The following is a 16223-nucleotide window of genomic DNA, read 5'->3' as shown; positions in this document are numbered from 1 at the left end:
AGTCTCAGGTTATAAAATAAACATACAAAAATCACTTGGATTCCTCTACATCAACAAAAAGAACACCGAAGAGGAAATAACCAAATCAATACCATTCACAGTAGCCCCCAAGAAGATAAGATACTTAGGAATAAATCTTACCAAGGATGTAAAAGACCTATACAAAGAAAACTACAAAGCTCTACTACAAGAAATTCAAAAGGACATACTTAAGTGGAAAAACATACCCTGCTCATGGATAGGAAGACTTAACATAGTAAAAATGTCTATTCTACCAAAAGCCATCTATACATTTAACGCACTTCCGATCCAAATTCCAATGTCATATTTTAAGGGGATAGAGAAACAAATCACCAATTTCATATGGAAGGGAAAGAAGCCCTGGATAAGCAAAGCGCTACTGAAAAAGAAGAAGAAAGTGGGAGGCCTCACCCTACCTGACTTCAGAACCTACTATACAGCCACAGTAGTCAAAACAGCCTGGTATTGGTACAACAACAGACACATAGACCAATGGAACAGAATTGAGAACCCAGACATAGATCCATCCACGTATGAGCAGCTGATATTTGACAAAGGACCAGTGTCAATTAACTGGGGAAAAGATAGCCTTTTTAACAAATGGTGCTGGCATAACTGGATATCCATTTGCAAAAAAATGAAACAGGACCCATACCTCACACCATGCACAAAAACTAACTCCAAGTGGATTAAAGACCTAAACATAAAGACTAAAACGATAAAGATCACGGAAGAAAAAATAGGGACAACCCTAGGACCCCTAATACAAGGTATAAACAGAATACAAAACATTACCAAAAATGATGAAGAGAAACCCGATAACTGGGAGCTCCTAAAAATCAAACACCTATGCTCATCTAAAGACTTCTCCAAAAGAGTAAAAAGACCACCTACAGACTGGGAAAGAATTTTCAGCTATGACATCTCCGACCAGCGCCTGATCTCTAAAATCTACAGGATTCTGTCAAAACTCAACCACAAAAAGACAAACAACCCAATCAAGAAGTGGGCAAAGGATATGAACACACATTTCACTAAAGAAGATATTCAGGCAGCCAACAGATACATGAGAAAATGCTCTCGATCATTAGCCATTAGAGAAATGCAAATTAAAACTACGATGAGATTCCATCTCACACCAGCAAGGCTGGCATTAATCCAAAAAACACAAAATAATAAATGTTGGAGAGGCTGTGGAGAGATTGGAACTCTCATACACTGCTGGTGGGAATGTAAAATGGTACAACCACTTTGGAAATCCATCTGGCGTTATCTTAAACAGTTAGAAATAGAACTACCATACAACCCAGAAATCCCACTCCTAGGAATATACCCTAGAGATACAAGAGCCTTCATACAAACAGATATATGCACACCCATGTTTATTGCAGCTCAGTTTACAATAGCAAAAAGTTGGAAGCAACCAAGGTGTCCATCTACGGATGAATGGGTAAATAAATTGTGGTATATTCACACAATGGAATACTACGCATCGATAAAGAACAGTGACGAATCTGTGAAACATTTCACAACATGGAGGAACCTGGAAGGCATTATGCTGAGCGAAATTAGTCAGAGGCAAAAGGACAAATATTGTATAAGACCACTATTATAAGATCTTGAGAAATAGTAAACCTGAGAAGAACACATACTTTTGTGGTTACGAGGGAGGGAGGGAGGGAGGGTGGGAGAGGGTTTTTTATTGATTAATCAGTAGATAAGAACTGCTTTAGGTGAAGGGAAAGACAACACTCAATACATGGAAGGTCAGCTCAATTGGACTGGACCAAAAGCAAAGAAGTTTCCGGGATAAAATGAATGCTTCAAAGGTCAGCAGAGCAAGCGCGGGGGTCTGGGAACATGGTTTGCGGGGACTTCTAAGTCAATTGGCAAAATAATTCTATTATGAAATCATTCTGCATCCCACTTTGAAATGTGGCGTCTGGGGTCTTAAATGCTAACAAGCAGCCATCTAAGATGCAGCAATTGGTCTCAACCCACCTGGAGCAAAGGAAAATGAAGAACACCAAGGCCACACGACAACTAAGAGCCCAAGAGACAGAAAGGGCCACATGAACCAGAGACCTACATCATCCTGAGACCAGAAGAACTAGTTGGTGCCCGGCCACAATCGATGACTGCCCTGACAGGGAGCACAGCAGAGGACCCCTGAGGGAGCAGGAGATCAGTGGGATACAGACCCCAAATTCTCATAAAAAGACCAAACTTAATGGTCTGACTGAGACTGGAGGAATCCCGGCGGCCATGCTCCCCAGACCTTCTGTTGGCACAGGACAGGAACCATCCCCGAAGACAACTCATCAGAAATGAAAGGGACTGGTTAGCGGGTGGGAGAGAGACGCTGATAAAGAGTGAGCTAATGATATCAGGTGGACACTCGAGATTGTGTTGGCAACTCTTGTCTGGAGGGGGGATGGGAGGATAGAGAGAGAGGGAAGCCGGCAAAATTGTCAAGAAAGGAGAGACTGAAAGGGCTGACTCAAGAGGGGGAGAGCAAGTGGGAGTAGGGAGTGAGATGTATGTAAACTTATATGTGACAGACTGATTGGATTTGTAAACGTTCACTTGAAGCTTAATAAAAGTTATTAAAAAAAAAAATTCAGGGAGGGGAATTGCCTTTAGAAGGAGGGGTGTCTTCTCTGTTGTGATGGGGAGGAGGGGAGGCAGAGAGGTGGGAATGGATTCTGGGGAAAGTAGCAACGTGTCCTTGGTGCGGGTTGAGGCAGTTCCTTTTCTGAAAGTCTCTCTTTTATGTGAGGTAGAAGGCAAGATTGCCTGCTGAGAGTGAGGGTGTATGTGCGTGTGGTGGGGTGAGGATTCAGGTACTTCAGGTAGTGGAGAGGGTCGGGGTAGGAGAGGTGATTGGTGATGTGTAGCTGGGTCGCCGGGCAGATAAGGTTGGTGACTAGAAATTCACAGTGGACCAGCCTGCCTCGTGAGCCACCTTCTCCCTGCAACACTTGGCAGACTGGTTGCAGATATTTGGATTCTTCTGGGTTTGGACCTTTCCCAAAGGGTGTGTCACAAGTACCCAGGGAGTGCAGGGCATTGAAATGACGTGAAGCTCTTTGACACCCAAGCTGGATAAGGAGGCAAGTGAAGGCAGGGAAGGATGGGTGAACGGAGGGAAACCACCTGTCATCGATTGAATTGTGTCCCTCCCAAAACATATGTCAATTTAACTGGGCTATGATTCTCAGTATTGTGTGATTGTCCACCATTTTATGTGATTTTTCTATATGTTATAAATCTTATCACTATAATGTAATAAGACGGATTAGCAGTAATTATACTGATGAGGTCTACAAGACTAGGTAGTGTCTTAAGCCAATCTCTTTTGAGATATAAAAGAAAGAAGTGAGCAGAGAGACATGGGAAACTCATGCCACCAAGAAAACAGCACCAGGAGCAGAGCATGTCCTTTGGACCTGAGGTTCCTGCTCTGAGATGCCCCCAGACCAAGAGAAGACTGATGACAAGGACCTTCCTCCAGAGCCGACACAGAGAGCCTTTCCACGGAGCTGGCACCCTGAATTCGGACTTCTAGCCTATTGGACTGTGAAAGAATAAACTTCTCTTTGTTAAAGCTATCCACTTGTGGTATTTCTGTCATAGCAGCACTAGATGACTAAGACACCACCCTATCCAGGGAGCTGGAACAGCTGAGGTGCTTGAAGATGAAGCTGGGGAAGGTGTGGTACCCAATAGAGAAGGACCTGGAATGCCAGATGCTTGGGCGTTTCTCCCAAGGTCTGTGAGGAGCCTTTGAGGAATGTGAGCTGGTGATTGAAACAACCAGATCTACATCTGGAGAGCTCGCCCCATCTGCAGTGTGGCTAAATGGTTGGAGCTGGAGGACCAGTGAGGAAATGAGCAGGTGGGGGATGAAGGGAGGTAGAAGTAAGGCCATGGTAGCCAAGAAGGAGGGGCCCAGACACTGGCAGAAGCAGGAAGGGCAGAGTGTCCCTGTCACCCCAGCGGGTGGGGTCTACCAGCAGGACACTTGCAGACACCTGGCCACAGTCACATCACAGCAGAGGCGGTGGGGAGGGCCCTGGCAGGGCTAGGAGAGAGAAGGGTGGCCACAGCTTGACAGGAGTTTGGGACAGGGAGAGGCCAAGCATGGAAGGAGGTTGAATATTCACAGCCAGAGTTTCTTTACCGAGAGTGGTGATGACCTGCCCCTGAAGCTCCATGGCCACAGAGCCCCCGGCTGTCCAGAAAGGGAACCTTTGAGCCCACCTTTTACAAATAGGAACCCTGAGCCCCAGAGAGGAGTACTGACTTGTCTGCGATCACCTGGTGTCATGGATTGAATTGTGTACCCCTAAAATGTGTGTCAACTTGGCTAGGCAGTGATTTCCAGTATTGTGTGATTGTCCACCATTTCATTATCTGATGTGATTTTCCTATGTGTTGTAATGGGCTTATACCCACAAGTATAGAGATTAGGATTTACAACACATATTTTTGGGAGACACAATTCAGTCCAGAGCAGAGCGGAATGACTGAGTCATATGATTTAACTCTTTGAGGAAACATCAAACAGTTTTCCGCACAGGCTGCACCATTTCACATTCTGTCTCTTACGTCACTGTCCTGGCTAGCAACTCCAGTACAATGTTCAATAGAAATTATGAGAAGATTTTCAGATGTCCTTAAGCCATTGCCGTCAAGTCGATTCTGACAGAGTAGAGCTGCCCCATAGGGTTTCCAAGGCTGTAATCTTTATGGAAGCAGATCGTCAGGTCTTTTCTCCTCCAGAGCAACTGGTAGGTGCAAACCACTGACCTTTCAGGTAGCAGCCGAGTGCTTTACCACTGCACCACCAGGGCTCCTTTGGACGTCCTTACTTTACCATTTTCGCTTCTGTTACCTCACTAATTGCATCTTGACATAAAACCTGTCTTCTCTCTTTGTACTAGCCAAGCGGGAGAAGTCCTTTGACCCAGTAGAGACAAGTAAAGGCTTGTCATCCCTGGTGGGCAAGTCGGCCACTGTTTAGGTCCCCATGATGGACCAGGTGGAGGAGTTTGCTTTCCGGTCGGATCCAGAGCTGAACTGCTCTGTGCTGCAAATGGGCTACTGTGGAGACGCCCTGGCCTTCTTCATCCTCCCTGGCCAGGGCAAGATGAGGCAGCTGGAACAGGCCTTGTCAGCCCCGAGGCTGAGGAAGTGGGGCCACTTGCTCCAGAAGGTAGGGATCTCACCAATTTTCTGGGGTCCTAGGCAGATGATGACGTACAAGCAGAGGTGGAAGACAGGCTGTGGAAGACAACTGCTGGATAGTCATACCTGGGAACTCAGCACCGGCCACACTCAGACAGTGAGCTTGGCGCTGTGGATACATGTTATCACTTGAACTTCACAGTTACCTGCCAGATGGGGAGTGTCAGCACTCCCATTTCACAGATGAGGAAACTGAGGCTGTGAGAGGGAAAGTGGATTGCCCGAGGACATGTAGCTAATATGTCACTGCAGACTCAGGTACTATTGAATCCCCTGGACTCGTTTCCTAAAGGCAAACACAAAAAGCGTTGGTGCTTACCTTTAAAATAGAGATAATGATATTACCAAACTCATAGGTCATTGAAAAAATAAGTTACTATTTATGAAGTGCTTAGAAGGATGCCTGGGAGATAGTCAGTACTCCATAAATGTTAGTAGTAATATTATCATTTCTGTAGTTATTATGACTAGTATCAAAAGGTATTGACTCTAAGATAAAAAGAAATATCAAAGTCTCAGATTCAATCTCTCAGCAATTTGTGTGTGTGTGAGAGAGAGAGAGAGAGTGCTCAGCATCACTCCCAGGTGCTCCTAGTTTAGGAGGAGAGAAAAGACGTGCACCCAAGAAAGACAGTGATGGGCAGGGGGAGGGCAGGCAAAGTGCTGAGGGGCTTCTGAGCAGAGGGAGGTCACTCTCACCTGGGCTTGGGCGAAGACTTCAGGGAGGTGGCGGCATTTCAGCCACAAGCATGGATTGAACATGTACGCGTAGAGGCTTGGGAAGGGCGTGTTACACAGAGGAACAGCCTTGCAAAGGTGCAAAGGCAGGTGTCTTAGGCTGGGTTCTCTAGAGAAGCAAAGCCAGTGAAACGTATGTATATGTATATGTAGAGTGAGAGAGAAAGGAACTATAGAGAGAGAGAGAGAGAGTTACATCAAGGAAATAGCTCACTGGTTGTAGAGGCTAGAAAGTCCCAAGCCCGTGGGTCAGGCAGCAGGCTGGAGGCCTCTCCTGACTCATGTAGCTGCGTGGGCTGATGAGCCCAGGATTGACAGGTAAGATGGCAGGCTGCTGGCTCAAGTCCCAAGAACTGGAGTTTAGATGACGACAAGCTGGATGCAGGATCCAGAGCAGAGAAAACCTGGCAAGCTTTGCCAGAAAGTCCATAAGTATTGGAGGCAGGCCACGCCCACAAGGAAACTCCCTTTTAACTGATTGGCTGCTCAGATTATATCAGATCCCATCATGGAGGTGACTCCATCATTACATAACTGCCAAACCACTGAGACTCTTTGCCAGCCAAGTTGACACACAACCTTAACCATCACGAGGGGATCCTTCGGGATGCTGCAGAGGCTTTTTACCTTTCAGGCTGCAAACAGGGTTGGGTAGAGTAAGAGGAGGCAGTGCAGGAGGCTGGGGGAACTCAGAACAGCAGAGGGAGCCTGGTGAAGACGGAGCGACCAAGCCACGCAGGAGAAAGCTGTCAGTGGTTTGAGGTGTCACAGGAGTTCATGTCAGAGGACGACTGAAAAGTGTCCATCCAACGCTTCTGTGACTCACCAAGCACATGACCTTGTGCAGAGCACCGAAACTAAATTACCTTCTTTAAAATGGGTATAATGTTAATGAGTATGCCCACAACAAGGTCTGGCACAGAGTAAGTGCTCAGTAAATGTGGCTGTTTACTCTTGGTTTGGAAACACTGTAGAGAAAGAAGAACTTTTGTCAAAATCTAGGGCTGTGCTGTCTAATAATATAGAGGCCACAGGTCACAGGTGCTTATTTATATTTAAATTAATTAAAATTAAATTAAATTAAAAATTCAGTTCCTCATTCACACTAGCCACATTTCAAGGGCTCAATAGCCACAGGTGACTTGGTGGCTACCATACTGGATAGTGCACTATAGACTATTTCCAACATTGCAGAAAGTTCTACTGCTGCTCTAGGGGATTAGCAGGGTTTGTCTTGGGAAGTAGGAATCTGTGGGTGGTACCAGTGGCTAAGCACTCAGATAGTAACCAAAAGATGCCACAGAAGAAAGGCCTGGTCATCTCCTTCTGAAAGATCACAGCCATTGAAACCACTGTGGAGTGCAGCTCTGCTCTGACATACAGGGAGTCGCCGTGAGTTGGAATTGACTCAACAATTGATTTGGTTTTTTTTTTTTTTTCCTGGTGTTGGGAAGGGCCAGTGGGGAGATATTCTGGGCTGAAGGTGGTAGATGTTTTCCATCACTGTTCAATGTCTTTCCTTGGCCTCCGCCAAAGACTGCCTCACTCAGGTCACCACCTGAGCTCTGCACCTTCATCATTGGCGGTGGGGGGACCTTCACCATCCTTCATAGCTTTAGCACCAGACTTGCTTAGCCAAGAGTCTTACTTGCAGAACCGGGTTGTTCGGCTTGAGTATGCTAACCTCTTTAGCAACAATCAGCAATGCCTGGAGGAAGAAGAGTCTCCTGAAATGCCACATAGACGCAGAGATGGAGGCCCCACAGGCTCTGACCTCACCTTTTGCTTTTACTTCTTCAGAGATTGGTAGAGGTATTCATTCCAAAATTGTCCATTTCTGCCTTTTATGACCTGGGAACCATCCTCCCAAAGGTGGGCATCAGGGTTGCCTTTGACCACAATGCGGGTTTTTCCAGAATTGCAAAGAAACACCCCCTGCTGGTTTCCAAAGTGAGTTGGCCAATGAGATGATTTCTAGAAAGCCTGAGTTGGAAGGGCCTGTGGCAACTGGTTAATTGTGCAACCTCCTTCCACTGGTAAGGAAAGAGAGGCCCAGAGGGGCGAGGTGGCTTCTCTGTGACCAGCAGTAGGTAGAGCTGAACCTGTGGCTTTACGGCCATCAGAACTCTGATACAAAGGCCATCTTCTCCGTCCAGCTATGGTTCTTTGAGAGCCAAGCCTCTCCTTGGCAGGCAGAGCTGTTGTCCCACAGCCCATGTCGTTGGAGCAGGTGTCCACCTGGCACTTGACCTCACTTCCTGCCTCCCTGAAGGTTGGGCTCTCACACCGAGGTCACCACGTGGCTGGTCATGGGCCATTTGTGCCCATGGAGGTGATGTGTTTGACATGTAGTGTTAAAAAAAAGATAATATTTTTTTTAAAAAGAGCTAACTTTTAAAAATTAGGATATTGGACCTAAAAATGGAGATTTCTGATCCCCTGGAGCCAAATCACTGAGCCCAGTTCCTGTATGGTGACACCGAGCCCAGACCCAGCATAGCAGCGGTTAGCTTGGCTGAGCTGGGCACACCACTTCTGACCCGAGCTCACTGGGCAGGGTACCCGCATGCTGCCTTGAGGCCCGTTTCTTACAAGAGGTCCCCTCATCTCATTGGGGTTACTTGTCTGGCCTTCATATGCTTATGGGTTTCTGATCCTTGTCCTGCACATTTTTTTTTTTTTCTTGATGAGAGATGATAACGGTCAGAAGTGGTCCTAGGGCCAACGCAGGGGCCTGACCTCACCAGGCTCCAGGGAGGAATGTAGAGAGGTCCCACTGGAATATAATGAATGTAATGGGCCTTTTCCCACAGGTCTCAGCTTCCTAGTGCTGCTGAGAGAGAAACACCACAAGTGGGTGACTTTTAAGAACAGATATTTATTTCCTCACAGTTTAGGAGGCCAGAAGTCTGAATTCAGGATGTTGGCTCTAGGGGAAGGCTCTGTCTGTCAGCTCTGGGGAAAGATTCTTGTCTCTTTCGGCTTCTGAAGTCCCGGGGTTCTTTGGAGGCTCAGTGATCTCCACATGGCATCCACCTTCCCTGATTTGTGTTTGCTTGTCTCTGTGTCTGTGACGCTCCTTGATACACAGAAGTGATTAGGTTTAGGACCCACCTGGTGGTGTAGAGGTTAAGTGCTTGGCTGCTAACCAAAAGGTCAGTAGTTCAAATCCACCAGGTGCTCCTTGGAAACCCTGTGGGGCAGTTCTACCCTGTCCTATAGGGTTGCTATGAGTCAGAATTGACCTGACGGCAAAAGGTTTGGTTTTTTGGTTTTGTCTGCACTGATGGCCTCATTAACATAACAAAGAAAAATTTCCAAACAGAATTACATACACAGGTATAGGGTTTTGGGTTCCAATGCATATTTTGGGGGGACACCAAGGAAAATGTTTATATGAATATATGGACAGTAATGCCCGCATTCTGGAGAAGCTCTCGGCCTGCTGCAGCTTAGGGGCACGTGACCCCGGGTTAAGACTGTTCCCTAGAAGACAAAGAAGGGATCCAGCATTTAGCGACACCCAGCCTTGCCCCATGCAGTAATAGTAGCAACTGCTACTGCTAACAAGCCCATGAGCATTTGCTGTGTGTGGTCTCATTTTATTCACAGCATAACCCTGGGGGATGCAGGCCACTGTCACCACCCTTCGAGAGATTTGGACACTGGAGCACATGGCACCTGAATAAGTGTTCCGACCACAAGTGGCAGAACTTGGACTCAAACTCAGGTCTTTCTACTCTGTAGTTGCCGCCCCTTAACTCCATTCTTTTTTTTTTTTTTTTTGCTGCAATTGAGACTTTCTGTCAATTACCTATCCTCACTGTAACAATCAAAGCCCAGCTTTTCTTGTCGGTGCTGATTTTGACACCTGGGAAAAAAAGGAGAATATGAGTTTGAAAACGTGCAGTTTGAACTTGTCGTACCTGACTTCCTGTCACCTTCTGCTTCAGCCAAGAAGCATGACATCCTTTTCCCCAGACATCACTTGAATTTTCCTGGTATGGCTCCTTTATTCGTGTGCTTTCAGCTGCCCTAAACACCCTTTTTCTCTCACTATTCTTCCCATCTCTCCCCATTCTAGGACAATTTGAATGTCTTCTTCTTTCTTTTTGTTTTATTTATTTATTTATTTTTTGTTGTCGTTGTTACGAATACACACAGCAGAACGTACAACAGTTCAGCAATTTCTCCATGTGCAATTCAGTGACGTTGATTATGTCCTTCAAGTTGTACAGCCACTCTCACCCTCCTTTTCCAAACTCTTCCTCCGCCATTAACGTAAACTCACTGCCGCCTGAGTCTCCTGTATGATCTTTCAAGTTGCTGTTGTCAGTTCGACCCCACATAGATAGGTCTTAAAAGAGCTCAATGCTCAAGGCAGACATTCAACTCCATTCTTAAGGGTCAGCTGACCGACAAGCAACAATAGCTGCAATTCATTTGGCAAATGTCTGGCCTATACAATCTTGAAGACTCACCCAACGTGGGCAACGGCGTCCCATACAAAACACCCAAACTCGGATAAGCAAAGATGACCCCCTGGAGGCTGCTAACATTCATTTTTCCCTTGGCAGGCCATCCACAAGGCTGTGCTGGATGCCAGCGAGGTGGGTACCAAGACCGCAGTGGCCACCAACAGCAAGCTCACAGTCCAGTTGAAGGACAAACCCTCCTATTCCATCATCTACTTTGATAGGCCCTTCCTTTTTTTCCTAACGCTGATTACAGATCAATGCTCTGAGAACTCTCTCTTCCTAGGGAAAACCGTGGAGTGGAAAAAAAACACTTTTTTTTTTTTTTTTTTTACCGTAGATCCCACTAAAGCCTACGAGGAAGTGACCTCTGGGCCCATTGCACATTGGTAATGCACAGGAAATAAGCCACGTTGCCTGAGGCTCGTGGTGTGATGTAGGACTCGCCTCCTCCTGCTGAAGGAGCAGCCTGATCCCAGCAGATCTGCATTCACTGCCGGGGACACCACTTCTGAGGCTCAACCATCAGACAGTCAACAGAGACCCTGGTCACCATTCAAAGCCCTTGTCACTCCCAGCCTGTGTCTTTTCCCTCGAGTTCTCCCAGGTAACTCGCTTCATGGAATATTGCTGGACTGGTTTATGTCTGGAGTCTCTGTGTGGTGCAAACGGTTAAGCATTTGTCTACTAGCTGAAAGGTTGGAGGTTCAAGCCTACCCAGAGGTGCCTCAGAAGAGAGGCCTGGCAATCTACTTCCAAAAGGTCACAGCCATTGAAAACCCCACGGAGCACAGTTCTGCTGTGACACACGTGGAGTTTCCATGTGTTGAAGTCAACTCAACGGCAACTGATTTTGTTTTGTTTATTTGTTTGTTTGGTATATGTCCATCTCTTGGAGCTCCCGCGAATAGTAACACATAGCCAGGCACAGCCACGGCAGAATTACCGTGAAAATTCAATAATCTTAGAATGTGAGTTCAGGGTCCTGTCTAAGAGGCCTACAACAGTGCTCCCCCATGCCTCCAGGATCCTTACTGGGAAATGGCCTATCTGCTGGCTCACAGTGGCTGCATTGTCATCACTGAGCTTTTGATGGCTCCATTCATTCATTCATTCGAAAAACACTTCCTGAACACCTAATACGTGCTAGCAGCTGGGTGTAGGCATTGAATATGATGGGCAAGTCCCTGGCCTGTTCGCTTGCTTACATTCTAGATGGAAGAGACAGAGGACAACCTCAACAACCATAAAACCAAACCTACAACAAGCGCTGTTGCGACACATTATAACAAGTGCTGTGAAGGAATAGAAAAGGGTGATTTGAAAGGGAGCAAAATGAGGGTGAAGGGGTGTAACTGCGAGCACAAAGCCAGTGAGTCAGAAGGAGCAGGCGCGTTGGAGGGACAAGGGAGGCATCCCACGCTGCAGAAGGAGGGTGGAGGAGAGAATGGTCGGGCAGGTCACGGGGTCAGATCCTGCAGGACCTAATTGGCCTGTGAACTCAGTCTGGACTTTTTCAGGAGCACCAGTGAGCCAGCTGCATTTCTCCAGCAAGAAAATGACAAGGCCTCATTCACAGGCTGCAAGGGTCCCTCTGAGTGCTGGGGAATGATTTTCGTCTGGGTTCCTCAGGCTGGCAGCCTTCCTGGCTCCGACACTGTCTCTCTCTCTCTCTCACACACGCACAAGCATGCATGCATGCACACACTCACTTGCACACTCACACACACAGACTCACACACACTTACAAACTCTCATACACATTCACACACTGACTCACACACACGTACACACACACCCCTCTGGGGTGCTCAGCCTCCTCCCTGCTGGTTGGTAGCAACCACAGTCCAGCTCTTTACTCTGCTCCCTGAGAGCCACACCCTGTGAAGTGGCCGTGGCAGAGGCAGCCCCTGGAGTCCTGTCCACCTTGCTTCCCTCCCCACCCCCACCAGACGTGCCCTCTGGCTCCTCCCCATTCACCCCATTGCCGAGGGCATCCCTTGCAGCTTCCAGCAGAGCCCTTCCTCACAGCCGTCCCAAACACCCCTTTCCTGGGGCGCCCCACATTGCCCCAAATATGCCCTGGGCCACGCCTGGGCTTTCACAAGCTCTTTTACCTGGGAAAAAATAAAACAGAGGAATTCTGCTGGAGAGCTGCCTGGAGCTTCAGGAGAACCTAACCCGGGGACAATTAACCAATAAGTAAGGTACGCACTGGCTGACTTTTGTTTACTTACTAATCTGTAGTGCACAAAATGTGGTAAAACCCATGTGAAATTGTGCGCCACAGATTAGCAAGTAAACACAAGCCAGGCCATGCACACCTTGCTTGATGTAAGCCCACGCCTCCCTTGCTTACTGGTTAATCCGCCCCTGACCAAATCCCCTGCCCTTCCTGCAATTTGTTCTACCAAGAGAGGAGCAGAGACTCAGAGGGAGAAGCCCTGGACCCAGGCCCCAGTGACACTCTGGGGAAGAATTATATCACACCTCTAATGGACTCTTCAGAGTACTGCTGTACCCAGCTTTGTTCAGTTCTCTGCCCTCGGGAGTTCCATTAAAGTCACAGTGAGAAACCAGGCAGCCCTTCCTCCAAGGACCACGCTAGATGGGACATGGTTCCATTCACGGACGGTGTTCAGAGTAGGCAGGGCATCCAACGATAGCAGGTGTGAAGGCTGACTGAAGACGTGTTTGTAGTTCACAATCACTAGTTCTTTCAGGTAGCCATGGGCAGTCTCCAAATGCCTGGCTAGGGGTGCCAGCCTCCTCCCCCACAACCACGATCCCGGGTGCCGGGTTATAATGAACATGGGTCTCAGGCGGGTTCTGGTGGGCACTCAGACTTTTATTACCAAGAACAGACTCAGGGCGGTCAGAGAACATGCTGACATCTCTGCGAGGTCCCAGCTTCCTGCTCCTTCAGATGCCTGTCCTTCACAATGCATGAAAGTTTCATTCAAGGCAGAAGTGGCAGTATTTGAAAGGCAGATTCAGCAAACTTCTAATCAGAGCCAGGTGAGAACACCTCCAAAAAACATCTAAACAAACAACAGATTCAGAATCCTGAGTCCAGGACCCCCTTCCATAGGCTGTTCAAACCAGGACAAAGGTTCCTTGTAATATTTCCAGCCAATCCATACATCCTGAACACCAAGCAGTTCGTCGGTGGGAAAATCACTTTTTTTAAAAGCTCTCCATTGGTCTTATTAACTAAGCCTCTCACGCTGATTCTGGATCAAGCTAGCCAGAGCTCGGAGGGTGGGCTTCTGAAGAGAATCTTCCAAATGCGAACACAGGCGCCCTGCAGGGTCTATTCCCTATTAGAGTTGCTCCGCTGTGAAAGAGCTGCGGCTAGAAGGTGAATAAAGATAATTACCACCTCGTTTGTGTCTGTGCTGAAGCATTTTAAAGTATGTCATAGACAACGTGTCCGCAGACCAACCCAGGGCACCCACCCGGGTGTCAGGATTTTCTGGGCAGGTGCTGAGTTAGGAGACCCCTGTGGTCCCCTGCCAAACCCCGGATGTGCCCTGCCACCTGCCCATCGGTCGCCCTTGATCCATCTGCAGGCATCTCATTGGTCTGAGCACATCCTGGAGACCAGACACTGTGCTGAGGCCAGGGCATAACACAGACCTAACCCTACCTCTTGGAGTGTGCAGTCTGGGGTTGGGGGGAAAGGGGGACGGGGCAGGGATATTGCAAGTATGATGTTCAGTACTCCCCTTCACTAAATTCCAGGAGCAAGGAACTACGGCTATTGATAAGGATAAAAGACCCTCCACTGGGCACCAGCTCTGGAAAGTCATATGGAGTATAGCCGTCAAGACTGGTGTTCCTGTTCCCAGGGAACTGCTGCTACCTCTGTGCGAAGGCACAGGCAGAAATGGCTCCTGATGAAGTAGCACTGGGGACTTCGTATGCATGATGGTCACACAGCATGGAAGCAGGGACAAGAGGGACCAAGCTCAGGAAGGAAGATTGCAAGGTCTCCAGCCCCAGCTTCCAAACCAGGGCTGGAAGCCCAGGTCTACCATCTTCTAACCGTGACCTTCAGTATGCCACTTCATTTCTCTGTGCTTCACTTTCCTCCTCTAAAAACTGGCGATTAGTGGTAGCACCTACTTCGGTTGGGTTGGCATGTGGGTAAATACACAGAAAGTGTTGAAGATGACGTCTTGCAAATTGTAGGCACCCCAGGAAGGTACCACCACCCACCCATCATCTGTCATACTGTGATGGCTTGAGTGTTGCCATGATTCTGGAAGCTATGCCATGGCTATTTCAAATATTAGCAGGGTCACTCATGGTGGACAGGTCTCAGCAGAGCTTCCAAGCTAAGACAGACTAGGAAGAAAGTCCCGCTAATCTATTTCTGAAAATCAATAAAAACGGTATGGATCACAACAGATTATTGTCCAATATAGCGCTGAAAGACGAGCCCCCGGGTTGAAAGGTGCTCAAAATATGCAGTGGGGCCACAACAATGGATCTGAGCACACCGATGATCGTGAAGATGGCGCAGGACTGGGCACCATTTTGTTCTGTTGTACGTGGGGTCACCACGACTCGAGTTGACTCAATGACAACCAGCAACAACAACAAAAGACTGCCACTCATCAGTATAATTGTTCTTATTGTTAGCAATATCAGGAAAGATTTTTTTTTTTATTTTAAATCTTTCTAGCTCGTTTACCAGCTGGGATTTTAGAAGAAAAGACAGGCTTTGACGCAGAATTTTACACTCACTCTGCCCATATAGGGTCCCTATGAGTCAGAATTGGCTCGAGGGCAACAGGTCTGATTTTTTCCTCTCTCCAAAGCATCCTCACTGGGGGGGCCACACGCTCAGTCCCACTCGGAACCGTCTCCAAGTAGGTCCTCCCTTTCTGGCCCCCGGCGTGTGACTCAATGCCAGCCCACCAGATCGCACACAAAATGTGTTCAAAAGTCCAGCTTTAAAATTAAAGGCTACAGGGCAGATTAGTTGAAACCCAAAAGCAAAACCTCTCTGAGGTAAGAAGCTTTAAAAAAAAAAAAAAAAAAGGTCCTTTTTACTTCCATAGAAATTTTAAGATCAGTGCATCGATTTCTACAGAAGAGAAGCCTGCTGAGAGTTTGACTGAGATTTCATTTTGTCTAGAGACCAATTTTGGGGGAATTGTCCTCTTACCAACATTGAGCCTTCTAATAAATGCTGTGCCCTGGTGCTACAGTGGTGAAGCATTTGGTTGCTAACCAGAAGGTTGGCAGTTTGAATTCACTAGCTGCTCCTTGGAAACCCTATATGGCAGTCCCACTCCATCCTGTAGGGTCGGAATCGACTCGATGGCAACGGGTTTTGCAAGTAGTAAATACACGGACATGGAATTTCTCTCCATTTATTTAAATCTTTTTCGAATTTCTGTCAGCAGTGCTGTGTAGTGTTTAATGTAGGTATCATGCACTTTTTTTGTTGTTAAATTTATTTATAAAAAACAAATCTATTTTATTATTTTATGCTATTATGAATAGAATTGTTTTCTTAGTTTCTTTTTCAGATTGTTCGCTGCTAGCACATAGACACAGAACCGATGTTGGTATGTTGATCTTGCATCCTGACAGCTTGCTACACCCGTGATGGCGCAGGCTTGCGGTGGAGTCAGCTCCGTCTTCCGATTATGTGCCATCACCCACTTTCTGGACAAGTTACTTAACCTCACAGAGTGTCAGTTTCTTATCTACAAAACAGTCACA

The 16223-nt window shown here is 47.3% G+C and overlaps 1 protein-coding gene across 1 annotated transcript; it reads left to right on the top strand.

Annotated features, from left to right (window-relative positions):
* The first annotated feature begins 3719 nt into the window (after positions 1–3719).
* Positions 3720–15394, top strand: LOC126083713 (serpin A9-like). The gene is given in 6 exon segments (XM_049897542.1): positions 3720–3792; positions 4968–5239; positions 7810–7959; positions 10587–10783; positions 14679–14691; positions 15311–15394. Coding segments are annotated over 6 exon segments (789 nt in total).
* Positions 15395–16223: the final 829 nt, after the last annotated feature.

Source organism: Elephas maximus, chromosome 10 (assembly GCF_024166365.1).
Source record: "Elephas maximus indicus isolate mEleMax1 chromosome 10, mEleMax1 primary haplotype, whole genome shotgun sequence".
Lineage (NCBI taxonomy): Eukaryota > Metazoa > Chordata > Mammalia > Proboscidea > Elephantidae > Elephas > Elephas maximus.
The sequence above is the reverse complement of the archived record's forward strand: the minus strand, read 5'-3'. Positions and strand labels throughout refer to the sequence as shown.